The sequence below is a fragment of the Felis catus genome, chromosome C1 (assembly GCF_018350175.1).
Source record: "Felis catus isolate Fca126 chromosome C1, F.catus_Fca126_mat1.0, whole genome shotgun sequence".
In the NCBI taxonomy this organism is placed as follows: domain Eukaryota; kingdom Metazoa; phylum Chordata; class Mammalia; order Carnivora; family Felidae; genus Felis; species Felis catus.
The window spans coordinates 71,006,570-71,019,857 of NC_058375.1; the positions used below are offsets into that span (position 1 = coordinate 71,006,570).

Below are 13,288 nucleotides of genomic sequence, written 5' to 3' on the forward strand. Positions count from 1 at the left end.
GTTTATCATTCATCTGAATCACATAAAATGCATAAACAGAATCTAAAGCTTCCAAAAGATTCTGACTTCGAACCTACCTAACCCCTAATCCTAGCAACTTGAAGTAAGCTAGCCCACAATCTGAATCAATCTTAGACCTGCAGGAATATGTCATCAGACTCTACAGCGACGCCAGATTATGGGCACATTCAGCACTATATCCCATAGCATCACCGGGTAAGGTGTGAACTACCTACGTATGGAAGCCTTCTGGCTGCCAAATTCTGCCAATTCACTCCGTACTTGCTGTCTTAGACCTCTAATAGAAATAGCAAGAAGCCCTCTCCCATTATAATGCGATACAGATCAGCAATTAATACACCACGAAGTATGGGTTACTTATGCCATGGTGGTGATGAGTGCTGGGGGCCAAAACGAAGGGTTCCACCTGGTCTTCCTTTTCATTTATCATTTTCCAAGTAGTAGGTTGAGAGCTAGGGCTGTAGTTCGATGCCCTAGAACTCACTTGCCTGAGTGGAGATTAAACCTGCTATCTGGACTTGATCAGGCAATGCGCTAACCAGCCAAAGAGGCATAGGTAAGTAGGCCTGCTGGCTCAATGTGGGCAGTCTCCCAATGATCCAGGCACCATCTGCCGTTCAGTGGCAAGATACTGCTTCCCAACCAGGGGTGACAAGGAAAATCATACAATAATATTCAGTTACACGCATATATGCCTTCCTAACAATCACTGAGAGAGAGGTAAATGTGTAAAATGACTCAGCACTTACGGTATGCTAGGCCGTTACATATGTCAATTAATTGATTTCCAACAATAATGTGTTAGATCCTAGCGCTGCAGCACATGCATATCTGAGTATTTACTCAAAATGTGCAGAGAGCTGTCACTGTGTGCACTAATACTCATGTTTTTATTCGTCTGCCACGAAGACCAGCCTTCAGAGCCAAATTACAAAGTAAAAATGTATTTTAAAAGTGTTTGGGTACATGTGATGGACCAAGCCCTGTTGTAGGTGCTTTTAAAAATTATTTAAACCCAGCAGCAACCCTGCTTTCAATTAATAGATTATTATGTAAAGTCCAAACTGCCTGCAGCTGCTTCTGTTTTCCAAGTTTGGGGATGGAGGCTGGGAGCGTAACCCATTAGTGAGAAAATAAACACTTCTGTTGTTCCCTTCCCCACCGGGGAGAGAAAGGAAAGAGCAACATTGTAGAGCCTCTGTCTTTTACCTTAGTTGGGACAGATGGTTCTTACTTTGGCGGAATATAATAATGATCTGTGGAGGCACAAAAGTGGCCCCAGAGCCTAGGAGGGCAAGAGAGCTAAAATGCTCTGCAAATTAAAAAAGAGTGGATGAAAGCTAGGATTGAAAAAGTATAAGAAACCCAGAGAGAGACTAGAGGCAAGGCCAGGTGGTGATGTAAAACCATTCAATGTTTTGTACCTTCAGTGAAATCTGATCACACGTAAGGCCTTCAGTGGGGGATTCTGGGAAGAAAATGACAGGGAAGGGGCTGATTTCCATGTCTGACTGGCATAGAGCCAAAAGAAGAGGAACATCAATAGTGGGGACACCTAAGTGAGATCGGGTGTTCTTTGGAAGCTGGGTCTGTGTGCCAGAAGTGACAGTGAGAACATAGCTCCCCCACCTCCTGGTCTGGGATTCTATCAGAAAGCAGAATGCAAGATCACAGCAACTGGCTTTAAATCTCAAATGTCAAGATGACCTAGGCCAATACGTGGGTTACATTTGGAATTGTTTCCCTTCTTTTGCCTTTGTCAATAAGAACCTTCCATACACCTTCGTAGTAACGCTTATCAAACTATATTGTAGTTGCCTGTGCCTGCCTGTCTATATTCCCTGCTAGACTAGGGGCAGAGATTGTACTAGTCTCGTTCAACATCCAGTAGTCAAAATAGTACCCAGCTTATGTGTTCTAGAAACAAAGCTGTCCAGAGGGACATGCCTAGGCCTACCTATCCTTAAGTCCATGGTCTTTCCCCTTTATCAGAGAGCCTTTCTTCACTAGGGCTGCCTCCCATTTAACCTTAGCTAGCTGTTACACTCCTGGTTAGAATAATACACTTCGTCTATTATACGAATAAAGCTCCTCAAAGATTCTTCCCAAAGCCCCTTCGCATTGCACGCCAAAGGCACACAATGGCCTCATGACCGCATTCAACGCCAGCTCATTGAACAACTGTCAGGGTCTTCCAGCGCAGAGAATATGAATGCCAACAATAGCTATAGTCAGTTGTGAAAATGAGGCTAAGAAAACAGCTTCTTTTCCTGGATATTTCTAAATATAGTAGCCGAGAATGCTACACGGACTACACGGTGCATTAAAAAAAAAAAAAAAAAAAAAAGGTTTTAGATTACCTCAAATAATTAAGCAGTTGTAAACAACTCAATTATTGGCTTTTTTTTTTTTTCCTGAGACAAAAAGAAGAGCCTTTTTTAAGGAGATGAGTTTTCCTTCCTTGCTTTTAATTATGTCCCTGAGATTTTTGTTAATATCAATATTATTGGCTTCAGTAAAAATCACTGCATCGTGACACAGACGAAAAGGAACCACACAGAATAAATACAAGCAAGCTTCCAAAACATGACAAAAGAGATACCATCAAAATAATAGCTTCATTTTTACTCAAAGATTTGGCCAACTGTTTAGAAAATCTACTCATATTTTGCCTTACCAGAGGCAATCCAATATCACACATTCAATTTCACTACTTTTTCCAAGCAGGGAAATATCAAGCAAGAAAGGTGAAGTGACACTAAGAAATGAATTGAAGGGAAATCCTCCCCTGCAGGGAGGTAGTGGGAGCAGAGAATGAGGAATCCTGATTAAACACAAAACTATGACCAAGCTGTGAAGCACAACGTAGGCAGAGGAAAGCAGACCCTGACAGCCCGTTCTACCATGGTGCCTATATCAGTGGAAAAAACCCAGGTGTAACCCTAGGCCGATTGTTCCCACACCAATATTTGTTCCTCAACAAATATGTAAGTACTCCTTTATTATACAGTGGTTGCCAAGTGAGAAACGCAGGTCCAAAACAGCCAAGAGAAATAGGAATGGTACCTTCACATGCACATCATGATGCACAGGGCCCCTGTCACATAGGATGAAACCATGCACGGTTAAGAATGGACTTTCTGTTCCCTCCCTTGCCCGTCACAGAATTCAGTCTGATGGGGAAGCTGTCTATTAGGATAACGGATGATTTCTCATGTGTATTAATGAAAGCTCTGTATTGCAGACTGGGTAGCTGGTAGAAATGTTGCGAGCATTTATGAGCGTAAGATTTACATCATTATAACCCTAATGTGCTCCTGCAGAATAACAACACAGCCTATCTAATATACAATGATGGAGTCCCTACATCTGTGAATTACAGCAGAAAGTATGGACACACTAAAGGTATGACAAAGGCTCTTGGTTTGTCTTTTCTACTGGAAATCAACATTCTCTTAAATATTCTATCTTGAATATTCTTTTTTTTTTCCACACTGAGAAGATAGCTTTCCTTTTTAATGGTTTATTCTGAGCTATCAAAATTCTTGATTTCTATATCACAGGTTATAATTATATAATTTCACTTGGAAATCTCCTTTTCACAAATTCCACTTTATTTCTTAACATAAAAATATATGCTCTATAGCAGAAATCCCAGAATTCTACTGGGAATACCAGCCAGTCTATATAGTGTTTGTGTGTGTGTGTGTGTGTGTGTGTGTGTGTGTATACACATTTCAGTTAAGTTCATTGAGGTATAATTTCCATAGAGTAAAGTTCACTCTTTTTAGTGTATAGTTCCTTTTGAAGTAAACGTTTTTGAAAAGTACTTTTAATAAAAAAAAAAAAAAAAAAAGGAAAGTACTTTTAAATATATTTTTTATATTTTGGTAATTTTTGTTATATATAGTTAATATATTTTAAGAATTTTATTATAGTAATTTTTGGCATTTTTCTATAAACTATGTATATGTATTACTTAAAAATTCAAAATGCCAGTAAGCAAAAAAAAAAAAATCTGTAATTTTAGCACCCATTAGATAATCACATTAATCCTTTCTACTCACTTTTCCTATAATATGTATTTTAAAACATTTTTATGAAACTATTGTAATGATTATCTTCTACTGTTTTTCAACTTCATAGATCATGAATACTTTCCCATGGCAACAAATATTTTTCAGAAGACCCCAAAGTCGGGGCGCCTGGGTGGCTCAGTCGGTTAAGCGTCCGACTTCGGCTCAGGTCACGATCTCACAGTTCGTGAGTTCCAGCCCCGCATCAGGCTCCTCACTGACAGGAGGAGTTCCTCTTTCTCTCTCTCAGAATAAATAAATAAACTTAAAAAAAAAAAAAAAAGAAGGTCCCAAACTCAAATGGCTTCAGAAGCAGGCAAGTGGATGTCAGCAAGCCAGGTGGACTAAACTAGCAGGGAACTGAAGAACTGGAGGGTGCATGCTTGGTGAAAAGGTACAGGTAGTGCTCAGGTTGCTTTGGAGGGATGCGATTTTTCAGGAGATGTTGAAAATTAGCATTTGTGGAAAATCTCCCCAATTTTTAAATGTTGGCAATGAACGCAAAGTTTTAGAAATATTCTCTGAGAATAATAATATGTATCTGCAGGATAGATTTGGCCAGTAGGCTGCCACTTTTGCCACCTCCAATTAAGAACGTAATTTGTAATGGCTGTCAAATATCATGAGTAATGAAAACTTTTTATTTAGCCGAGTTGCCCTCCTGATGGTCCTATTTGTTTGGAACACAGCAATTTTGGTAATACACCACATTCTCCAACCTCTCCTCTAACAACTGCCAACCACCATTCTCCCCCCACCCTGTTCGTTGCTAAAAGGGCTTGGGAAAAAGACCACAAAGGGAACGGGACCCCATGTCAAGTGCAGGAGTTCTCTTTGGCAACAGGTGCCCTAACATCCGGTGGCACTGGTACCAGGAGGTTAGGATTTCAGGCCAACAGTACATTCATCTGGGCAGAAGAGGGCCCCTGAAGGTCATCCAGCTCTGTTTGGCAACAGAACATTGGACATTTTCCACCTGGACACAGGGAATGAGAGACCAATAGCGTGCTTTCTTCAAGTGTGTTTTTTGCAAAAGAAATAACTAGCAAGCATGTGGTTTCCACTCTAACAATAAGGTAAACATGAATAATTTCATATTTGCATGGTCATATGCAAACTGGAAAGTCTAGTCAGTGTACCAGAACTATCCCGATTTATTTATAAACACAGAAATAGTCACTGATGCCTGTTGGGTAGGATTCATTTTGCCATGTCACAAAATGAAAATCTTTCTGTTTCCTTCCTTTCTGTTTTCATGTCATTTTGCTCTAGAAATTTTCACTGAACACAATTAACTGGGTCATTTTGGCATGGCTTCTCTTTCATTCTCTCTGTCTCTGTTTTTGGCCTTGTGGAGTTGATTACTCTTCTACACATAAGTGACCATCAGTGTCTTACAATGAACTATCGCAAGTACATTTCTTCATTTGATACTTTCTCTTTCAATTCTTTTTCAGCTGGCTTTTGAAAACAGCTTAGCTGCTTAGCGGTAAAGATAACTCATTATGTGAAGCTTACCAGGTGACTGTGTAGTTTAACAAGGTCAAATTCCAATTTAGCAAATTTGCATTCCGCCAAAACAAATTCTCCTTGTGGTTTCAACACGAAATTCCTCTTAACTCTTCACAGGGTGGCTGTCCTGGCTCTCTTTTGTGGTGGCTTATTATCAGTAATGGGGCAATGTGATGTGTGCCCAAGTTAGTTTTGAAATCTTTGAAAAGCAAGCATGATCTTTGTGATTATTAACAGAGTAAAATATTAGCCTGAAGTACAAATGGGCTTAAATGTTACAGCTTTGAACCCTATCTTTAAAAGGAGCTTTGTTTTTCTAATTTACCTATATTAATTGTATCTTTGGTAGGTTTACTGCTGTGGAACCGAGTGCAGGGATTTTGGCTGATTCATTCTATTCCCAGATTTCCTCCAGCTCCTGAAGAAGGCTATGATTATCCACCCACAGGGAGGAGACATGGACAATCTGGCATCTGCATAACTTTTAAGTACAACCAGTATGAAGCAATAGGTAACATTAGAGTATGTTAAAAAAAAAAAAAAAGAGAGATAGCAGTGTTAAAGAAGGGATTTGGAAATGTATGAATAAATTTATTACTTCATCCGTTTCTCTATTCATTAACACTCTGTTACCTAGATTCTATTAGATTCTAACATGGGCGTTGCCATGGTGAGACCTTGAGCAGATTCACTTACTAGACCTTTGTTTCCTGATCCACCAAAGAAGTCTTTGAAATTGATCAGGGGTGGTATTTTCAAATGTCTAGCGTGGCCTGGCAGGTAACAAAAATGGGTGAAATAGGCAAGCAACGCTGCATGGGCAGTGGGGACAGAGACAAACAGGGATGTTGACTCTCCCCTCAAAAGCCTCAGCTCTGTAATGTGGCTCTGCAGAAAAGCAGACCTAATGGTTACAGATCTCCATACTTTTCAAGAGAAACTAGAAATCTAGGGTGGGAGGATGTGAGAGAGTTGGGAAGAGAATATGATCTCAATCTTATTTTAAAAAAATAATTGTGGGGGCACCTGGGTGGCTCAGTCAGTTGAGCTTCTGACTCTTGATTTGGATCAAGAGTCTCACGATTTGTGGGATCAAGCCCCACATCAGGCTCTGCCCTGACAGTGTGGAGCCTGCTTGGGAATCTCTCCCCCCTCCCCCCACCCCTCTCCCGCTCACACACGGGTGCATGTGCGCTCTCTCTCTCTCTCTCTCTCTCTCTCTCAAAATATAATGAAGTAAATAAATGTGCTGACTACATGTTGCCTGTAGGCCACCAACCTGACAGCTCCAAGTCAGATGATCTTCCTTTAAGATCCCAAGCTGGAACGGCCAAAAATACTTGGATTTGGAAAACTATGGTGGGGGAGAAGGAGAAGTAGGAACACTATTTTATCAGTCACTTTTTACTGAGGAGGCTGCTAAATTGTGGTGAAGCGTGATTTACCTCTAGATATATGAGGTTTAGAATATGTTTTTCATCAAATTTCCATCTTATGGCAAGGATTACTGAGGCTCTCACCCAAGTTAAGTCCTAGTTTAACTAATTGAGTTCCTGTAATGTTTATAGGGCTGAATAGCATAGAGATTAGCCGTGCATGCTGATGAGTTGATTATTCTTTAAGCTGGATGATCAATACATGGGAGGGCTCTACTTTTGTATATGTATGTATGCAAGAAAAAAACATATAGTCTCCAATGCCAGACTGCCTAGGTTTGAATATCAACTACAAGCTTTATAACCCTGCATCTGTGACAGAAATTCTCTATTAATTCATCTATATGAAGAGGATAATGACAAAAGAACTTACTTAATAATATAATTGCTATTAGGATTGAGTTAGTACACCCATATAAAACTTGTGGAATAACGCCTGGAAAGTAGGAAGCGCTCAATAAGGGTTAACTATTTTAACCAAAAGTGATTTGAAGGCTATTGGCTTAAAAAAGAAATACTTTTGTTTTTGTTTTTGTGGTTTTCAATTCACACAAGATCTATAGTATCAACAAGTATTTCCATCTGTATCCTAATTCTCAATTTTTCTTTGTTCCTCCATTCAGATTCTCAGCTCTTGGTCTGTAACCCAAACATTTATAGCTGTTCCATCCCAGCCATCTTTCACCAGGAGCTCGTTCATATGCCCCAGCTGTGCTCCAGATCCAGCTCATCAGAGATCCCTGACCGGCACCTCACTGCACTTCAGTCAGCCCGGGGCCAAAAATTCCTCCATTTTGCAAAGTCTGGTTCTTTTCTTGACGGTATGAAAGACCATGATCAAACAATATATAACTCTGCTGTTGGACTCACTTTGGATTGTATAGCAGAACTATTCTGGTTATTTGGGGATGGAGAAGTAGAAGAGAAGGGAGGAAAAAGGAAGGAAAGGGAAAGGGGAAGTCAAATTAGTCCAAACGTTCGCCTGCTCTGCTTGAATAGCACAATTGCTGATCCAACCATGGAAATATCTCACAACCATCCAAGCCGGGAGTCAGTGAAAATTTGCGGTCCCCAGCCTCTGTTGGGCACGGGACCACAGTTGTCTCCTCCTTTTTTCCATTCCCTCAGCAGCTATTTTAAGACTCTTTTACTCTCAAGTCCTTTATATTACGCTGCCTCCTCATTCTCAGCCTCTCTTTTTCCTTCATAGAGAGAACAGAGATCACCAGAGAGAAACCACCTCAAGAACACACTCCACCCAAAAAAGTATGGGGGTTCCTCAAAAAATTAAAAATAGGAATATCATGTGATCCCATAATTCCATTACTGGGCCTTTTCCCAAAGAAACCAAAAACACTAATTCGGAAAGATATATGCAGACCTATGTTTATCGCAACATTATTTACAGAAGCTAAGATATGGAGGCAACCCAAGTGTTCATCAATAGATGAATGGATAAAGAAGACGTGGTGTGTATGCACAACGGAATATTACTCAGCCATAAAAAGAATGAGACTTTACCGTTTGTGACAACATGGAAGGACCTAGGGGGTACTATGCTAAGGGAGATAAGTCAGAGGAAGATAAAACCATAGATTTCACTCATATGTGGAATCTTAAAAACAAAACAAATGAACACACAAACGGAAGCAGAAACAGACCCGTAAATACACAGAACATACTGGTGGTTGCCAGAGGGGAGGGGATGGAGGGAATGGCAACATGGGCAAAAAGGAGTGGGAGGTACAGGCTTCCAGTTTGTGGAATGAGTAAGTCATGGGATGAAAGGTACAGCAGAGGGAACATAGTCAGTGGTATTGTAATTGTGCTGTATGGTGACCAGATGGTGGCTCCACTTGTGGTCAGCATAGCATGACATATGGAGGTGTCGAATCACCATGTTCTGTACCTGAAACTAATGTAACATTGTGTGCCAGTTATACTTGTATTTTTAAAAATGACTAAAAAGGGGCACCGGGGCGCCTCAGTTGGTTGAGCATCCAACTCTTGATTTCAGCTCAGGTCATGATCTCACGGATCCTATGAACCTTGTACCTATCGAGCTCTGCACTGATAGTGGAGAGCCTGCTTGGGATTCTCTCTCTCCCTCTCTTTTTGCCTCTCCCCGGCTTGCTCTAGTACTCTCTCTCTCTCTCTCTCTCAAAATAAATAAACATCTTTTAAACATGACTGGGGCGCCTGGGTGGCTCAGTCGGTTAAGCCTCCAACTCTTGGTTTTGGCTCAAGTCATGATCTCACAGTTTGTGAGGTCAAGCCCCGCATTGGGTTCCATGCTGACAGTGTAGAACCTGCTTGGGATTCTCTCTCTCCTTCTCTCTCTCTGCCCCTCCCCTGATCCCTCTCTCTCTCTCTTTCTCTCAAAACATAAATTTAAAAACATTTTTTTCAGTGACTAAAAAGACCACACACACACACACACACATACACACACACACCCTCAACAATCTTATCTGTTTTTATTCCTTTTCACGAGTTTCCCTTTATCCCAACAGAAGCAGTGCACCTCTTGTGCCTTGGAACCTATCCCAGTCTCAGAATACTTTGATTCAAACACTAGATCTCTTCTCCCTCTTCTACTTCAATTTTCCCACTCTATAAGCTCGGTCCCCTTAGCACACAAATATTCCTAAAAATCTTCCCTCAATTCTAGATCCCCTATATCTCTGTTTTTTTTCTTTTCTTCCAAATTTCTTTCTAAAAGTCTCTTCAGGGAGCACCTGGCTGGCTCAGTGGGTTAAGCAACCGAGTTCAGCTCAGGTCATGATCTTGTGGTTCACGGGTTTGAGCCCTGAGTCAAGCTCTGTGCTGAAGGCTCAGAGCCTGGAACCTGCTTCAGATTTCATGTCTCCCTCTCTCTCTGTCCCTCCCCCACTCATGCTCTGTCTCTCTCTCTCTGTCTCTCTCTCGATCTCTCTCTCTCAAAAATAAATAAACATTAAAAAATAATTTTAAAGACTCTTCATGGGCTTTCACTTGCTCAATGCTCCTTCACTGTAGTCTTTGCATCTCTGTCTGTAGACACGCCAATCTCTCCCCAGTCACCAGTGACCCTCTTAGTTGACCTCACTGTCTTCCCTCCTTTCTTGCTACCTTCCTTCCTTTTATACTAGATAAAATTTACTGAATGCTTACCACTTGCCAAGCCCTGTATTAGGCACTAGAGATCCAAAAATCAACAGGACAGAAATAGCCTCTGCAGAATTTGGCACTGTTAAAACCCTTTCCTTCCTGAAACACTCTCCCTTCCTGATTTTTGGGAGTGTGCAGTCTCTTGGTCTTCTTCCCACTTCTCTTAAGTCTCTTTAACTAGGTCCTCCTCCTCTGCCTACTCCTTAGGTGACTGGGTTGCCACGTGGTCTTCCACTCTTCCTTATCTCATTCTATATACTCATTCTATGCAATTCCAATAAGCTTTCAGGCGATTCTCAAGACCTCTGGACTGACAGAGCCATCAGTATTCAATAGTGGGTGGGACATTGCTACCTGGGGGTGGTATAGCCATGCCAAATTCAACGTGCCAAACTCATCATTATTGCCCACAAATCTATTATTTTTCTTATATTCTGCAGAGTCAACTGAGGACTCTAGATCCCTCCTTTTTCTTTACTGCTCTAGCAAGTCATCAAATTCAATCAGTTCTAGGTCCTTAGTCACACTCACATTTATCTTTTCCTCTCCAAGCTTTATGCCACTGCCTTAGTCCATGCCTGTGTTTAGTGTCACAATTATTGTGACAACCCTGTGTTTTCCCTATCTCCAATCTAATACACCTTTCTCAATTAATCCTGCACGTTGCCTCCCAACTGATATTTATGATCAAAAATCAGTTTCTACTATCAGTTTTCCACTAACACTTCTCTAAAAATTCTCCCATTGAGGGGCGCTTGGGTGTTTCAGTCTGTTGAACATCTGACTTTGGCTCAGGTCACGATCTCACGATTCATGGGTTGGAACCCCACATTGGTCTGTGTGCTGATGGCTCAGAGCCTGGAGCCTGCTTCAGATTCTGTGTCTCCCTCTCTCTCTGCCGCTCCTCTGCTCACACTCTGTCTCTTTCTCAAAAATAAATAAACATTAATTTTTTTTTAATTCTCCCTTTGATTTCAGGAAAATCCAAACATTTTGGCATGATGTGCAAAGAGCCCTTGAAGCTGGCCCCTGGTTACTTCTCTAGCTTCATTCTGTCTAAAGATTTTTTCAAGACAAAAGCATATATTGCTCTCTTGTTTGTGTGGAACAGAAAACATTTTTAAACGCCAATATCACCTTAGTGATAAGAACTTTTATTTGCATAACACTTTAGCACTAACAAAATGTTCTCCCATCTACTATCTCAATTATGTTGTTATTATTGTGCTCGTGACATCCATATATCAGGGGTGAATGATGATTTCCATTGCTGAGGATATTTTCAGGGACTTATCTAAGTATAAATACTAACCTCACTATCTTTCTCCCTGTAAACCCTAGACATCTTTGCAGCCTGGATGGCTCAACAGTTGAAGACACATTTGCTAACAGAAACCTGGCAGCGAAAGAGACAAGAGCTTCCTTCAAACTGCTCCCTTCCTTACCATGTCTACAATGTCAAAGCAATTAAGATATCTGGACACTCTTATTTCAGTTCTTACCAGGATCATGCCAAATGGTGTGTTTCCCAAAAGAAGACCAAAAATCGCTGGACCTGCATTGGAGACCTAAATCGGAGCCCATACCAAGCCTTCAGAAATGGAGGATTCATTTGTACCCAGAATCAGCATATTTACCATGCATTTCAAGGATTGGTTTTGTATTATGAGAACTGTAACTAAACTTGGTGAAAAGACATATGTACCATTATTTTCAGCACTGACAATGGGTCTTCTTCCATTAGATCCATTCTTTATATACTAAAAGCCTGTGACTATACTTATAGTCACAAATCATCAAATAAAATGCTTTTCTACCGTGGTTGCCAGTTTATCTTCCATTTAGTGAAAATTTATCTACTTGGCAATTATATGCCATAAGCATAAATCATTATACATAGCCAAGTGAGAATTGAAGAAACGGAAGAAAAAAATCTTCTTGACTGTTCATGGATTGACTGAACATCTCCTAGATTAACTTCATCTCCCTCACAAAGACTTCTCTGACTCTTCTACTCATCCCTTGTTGAAGAAAAAAAATCTCTCTCTGTACCTCATGCTACTCAGTCATATTCCTCTTAGAGTTCTTTCACTGGTTTATGGTTAAGTCTTATTTATTATTCTTGCAGTTGCTCCTTACTAATCATATGATCTTAGGATATTCACTTGAACTCTCTAAGCCTTGTTTTTTTCATCTATGAAACAATGTGTAGATATTTTTAAGAACCTAGCACAAAGCTTGGTGGGGTTGACACTTAAAAATACTGGTGGAATTTGAATATGAATCTCCCTCCCAAGTTAGAAAAGACAAGAGGAAGTTTAGAAATGAGTAATATTTTTCAAGAAAAAAATTGTTAAGTCAGATTAGGAGAAATAAGTAAAACAACCCACCAAATTGGGGTCAATAAAGAAGCCATAATCAAATCTAACAATCTTAATTCTAGTGTGTTTCATTTTGGGAGTTCTTATCCCTAAATATGACTATTATATAAATAAACAGCAATAAACTCATATTAAGAACTAACTGCTGAAGAAAATTTGAAATATAATTCTCAATTTCAAGAAAATTGCAATTTAACAAAAGAAATCACAATAATTAAAGCCAACACTTATTAAGCATTTACTATGTAGTAAACAGTCAACCCACATCTTCTTATTTGATCTTCATAACAATGCTACATAGTAGGAATCATTATCCCCATTTTACTGACAAGGAAACTGAGGTCTACAAAGCTTCAGTAACTTACCCAACATTATAGAAGGTCTATCTGACCTCTAAGGCTATGCTCTTTACTTATATTCCAAGAGACAATAAATGAAAATGATGCAATATAGGATAATATATATATGATGTCTTAATACCACCAAAATTCATGGGACATGATGGCACTAGTTCAATGAAACGCAGAGAAAAAGCTAAGTTTGTCTTCCCATCGGAAGCAAAGATAAGCTAAAGAAAGGCCTGTTGAATACTAGCTGGCTAAATTACATGCTTGAATGTATGAAGAGATTTGAAAAATATGTTTTATTCTCACATAAAGTATCTGAGTATAAATAATTCCAATAAAATAGGATTAAAAGAGAAACTAAAAAT

At 39.9% G+C, this 13,288-nt stretch overlaps 2 protein-coding genes across 8 annotated transcripts in view; one reads left to right on the forward strand and one right to left on the reverse strand.

The window, feature by feature from the left end:
- The window catches only part of DNASE2B (deoxyribonuclease 2 beta), a 65,215-nt gene extending 53,199 nt beyond the window's left edge, over positions 1-12,016 (forward strand). For 4 of the 7 annotated variants that reach the window (XM_023258856.2, XM_045036108.1, XM_019837318.3 and 1 more), the window contains 4 exons: positions 3,345-3,426; positions 5,959-6,120; positions 7,669-7,866; positions 11,537-12,016. In XM_023258856.2, the coding sequence (XP_023114624.2) occupies positions 3,345-3,426; positions 5,959-6,120; positions 7,669-7,866; positions 11,537-11,877 (783 nt within the window). In that variant the 3' untranslated portion in view covers positions 11,878-12,016. Of the gene's footprint in view, positions 1-3,344; positions 3,427-4,258; positions 4,492-5,581; positions 5,619-5,958; positions 6,121-6,246; positions 6,390-7,668; positions 7,867-11,536 lie in introns of those variants that run through there. The other 3 variants (XM_045036109.1, XM_019837319.3, XM_006934875.5) reach the window with 3 other exon arrangements.
- Positions 1-13,288, reverse strand: part of LOC101096750 (uricase) — an 80,531-nt gene that overhangs the window by 35,823 nt on the left and 31,420 nt on the right. The window lies entirely within an intron of this gene.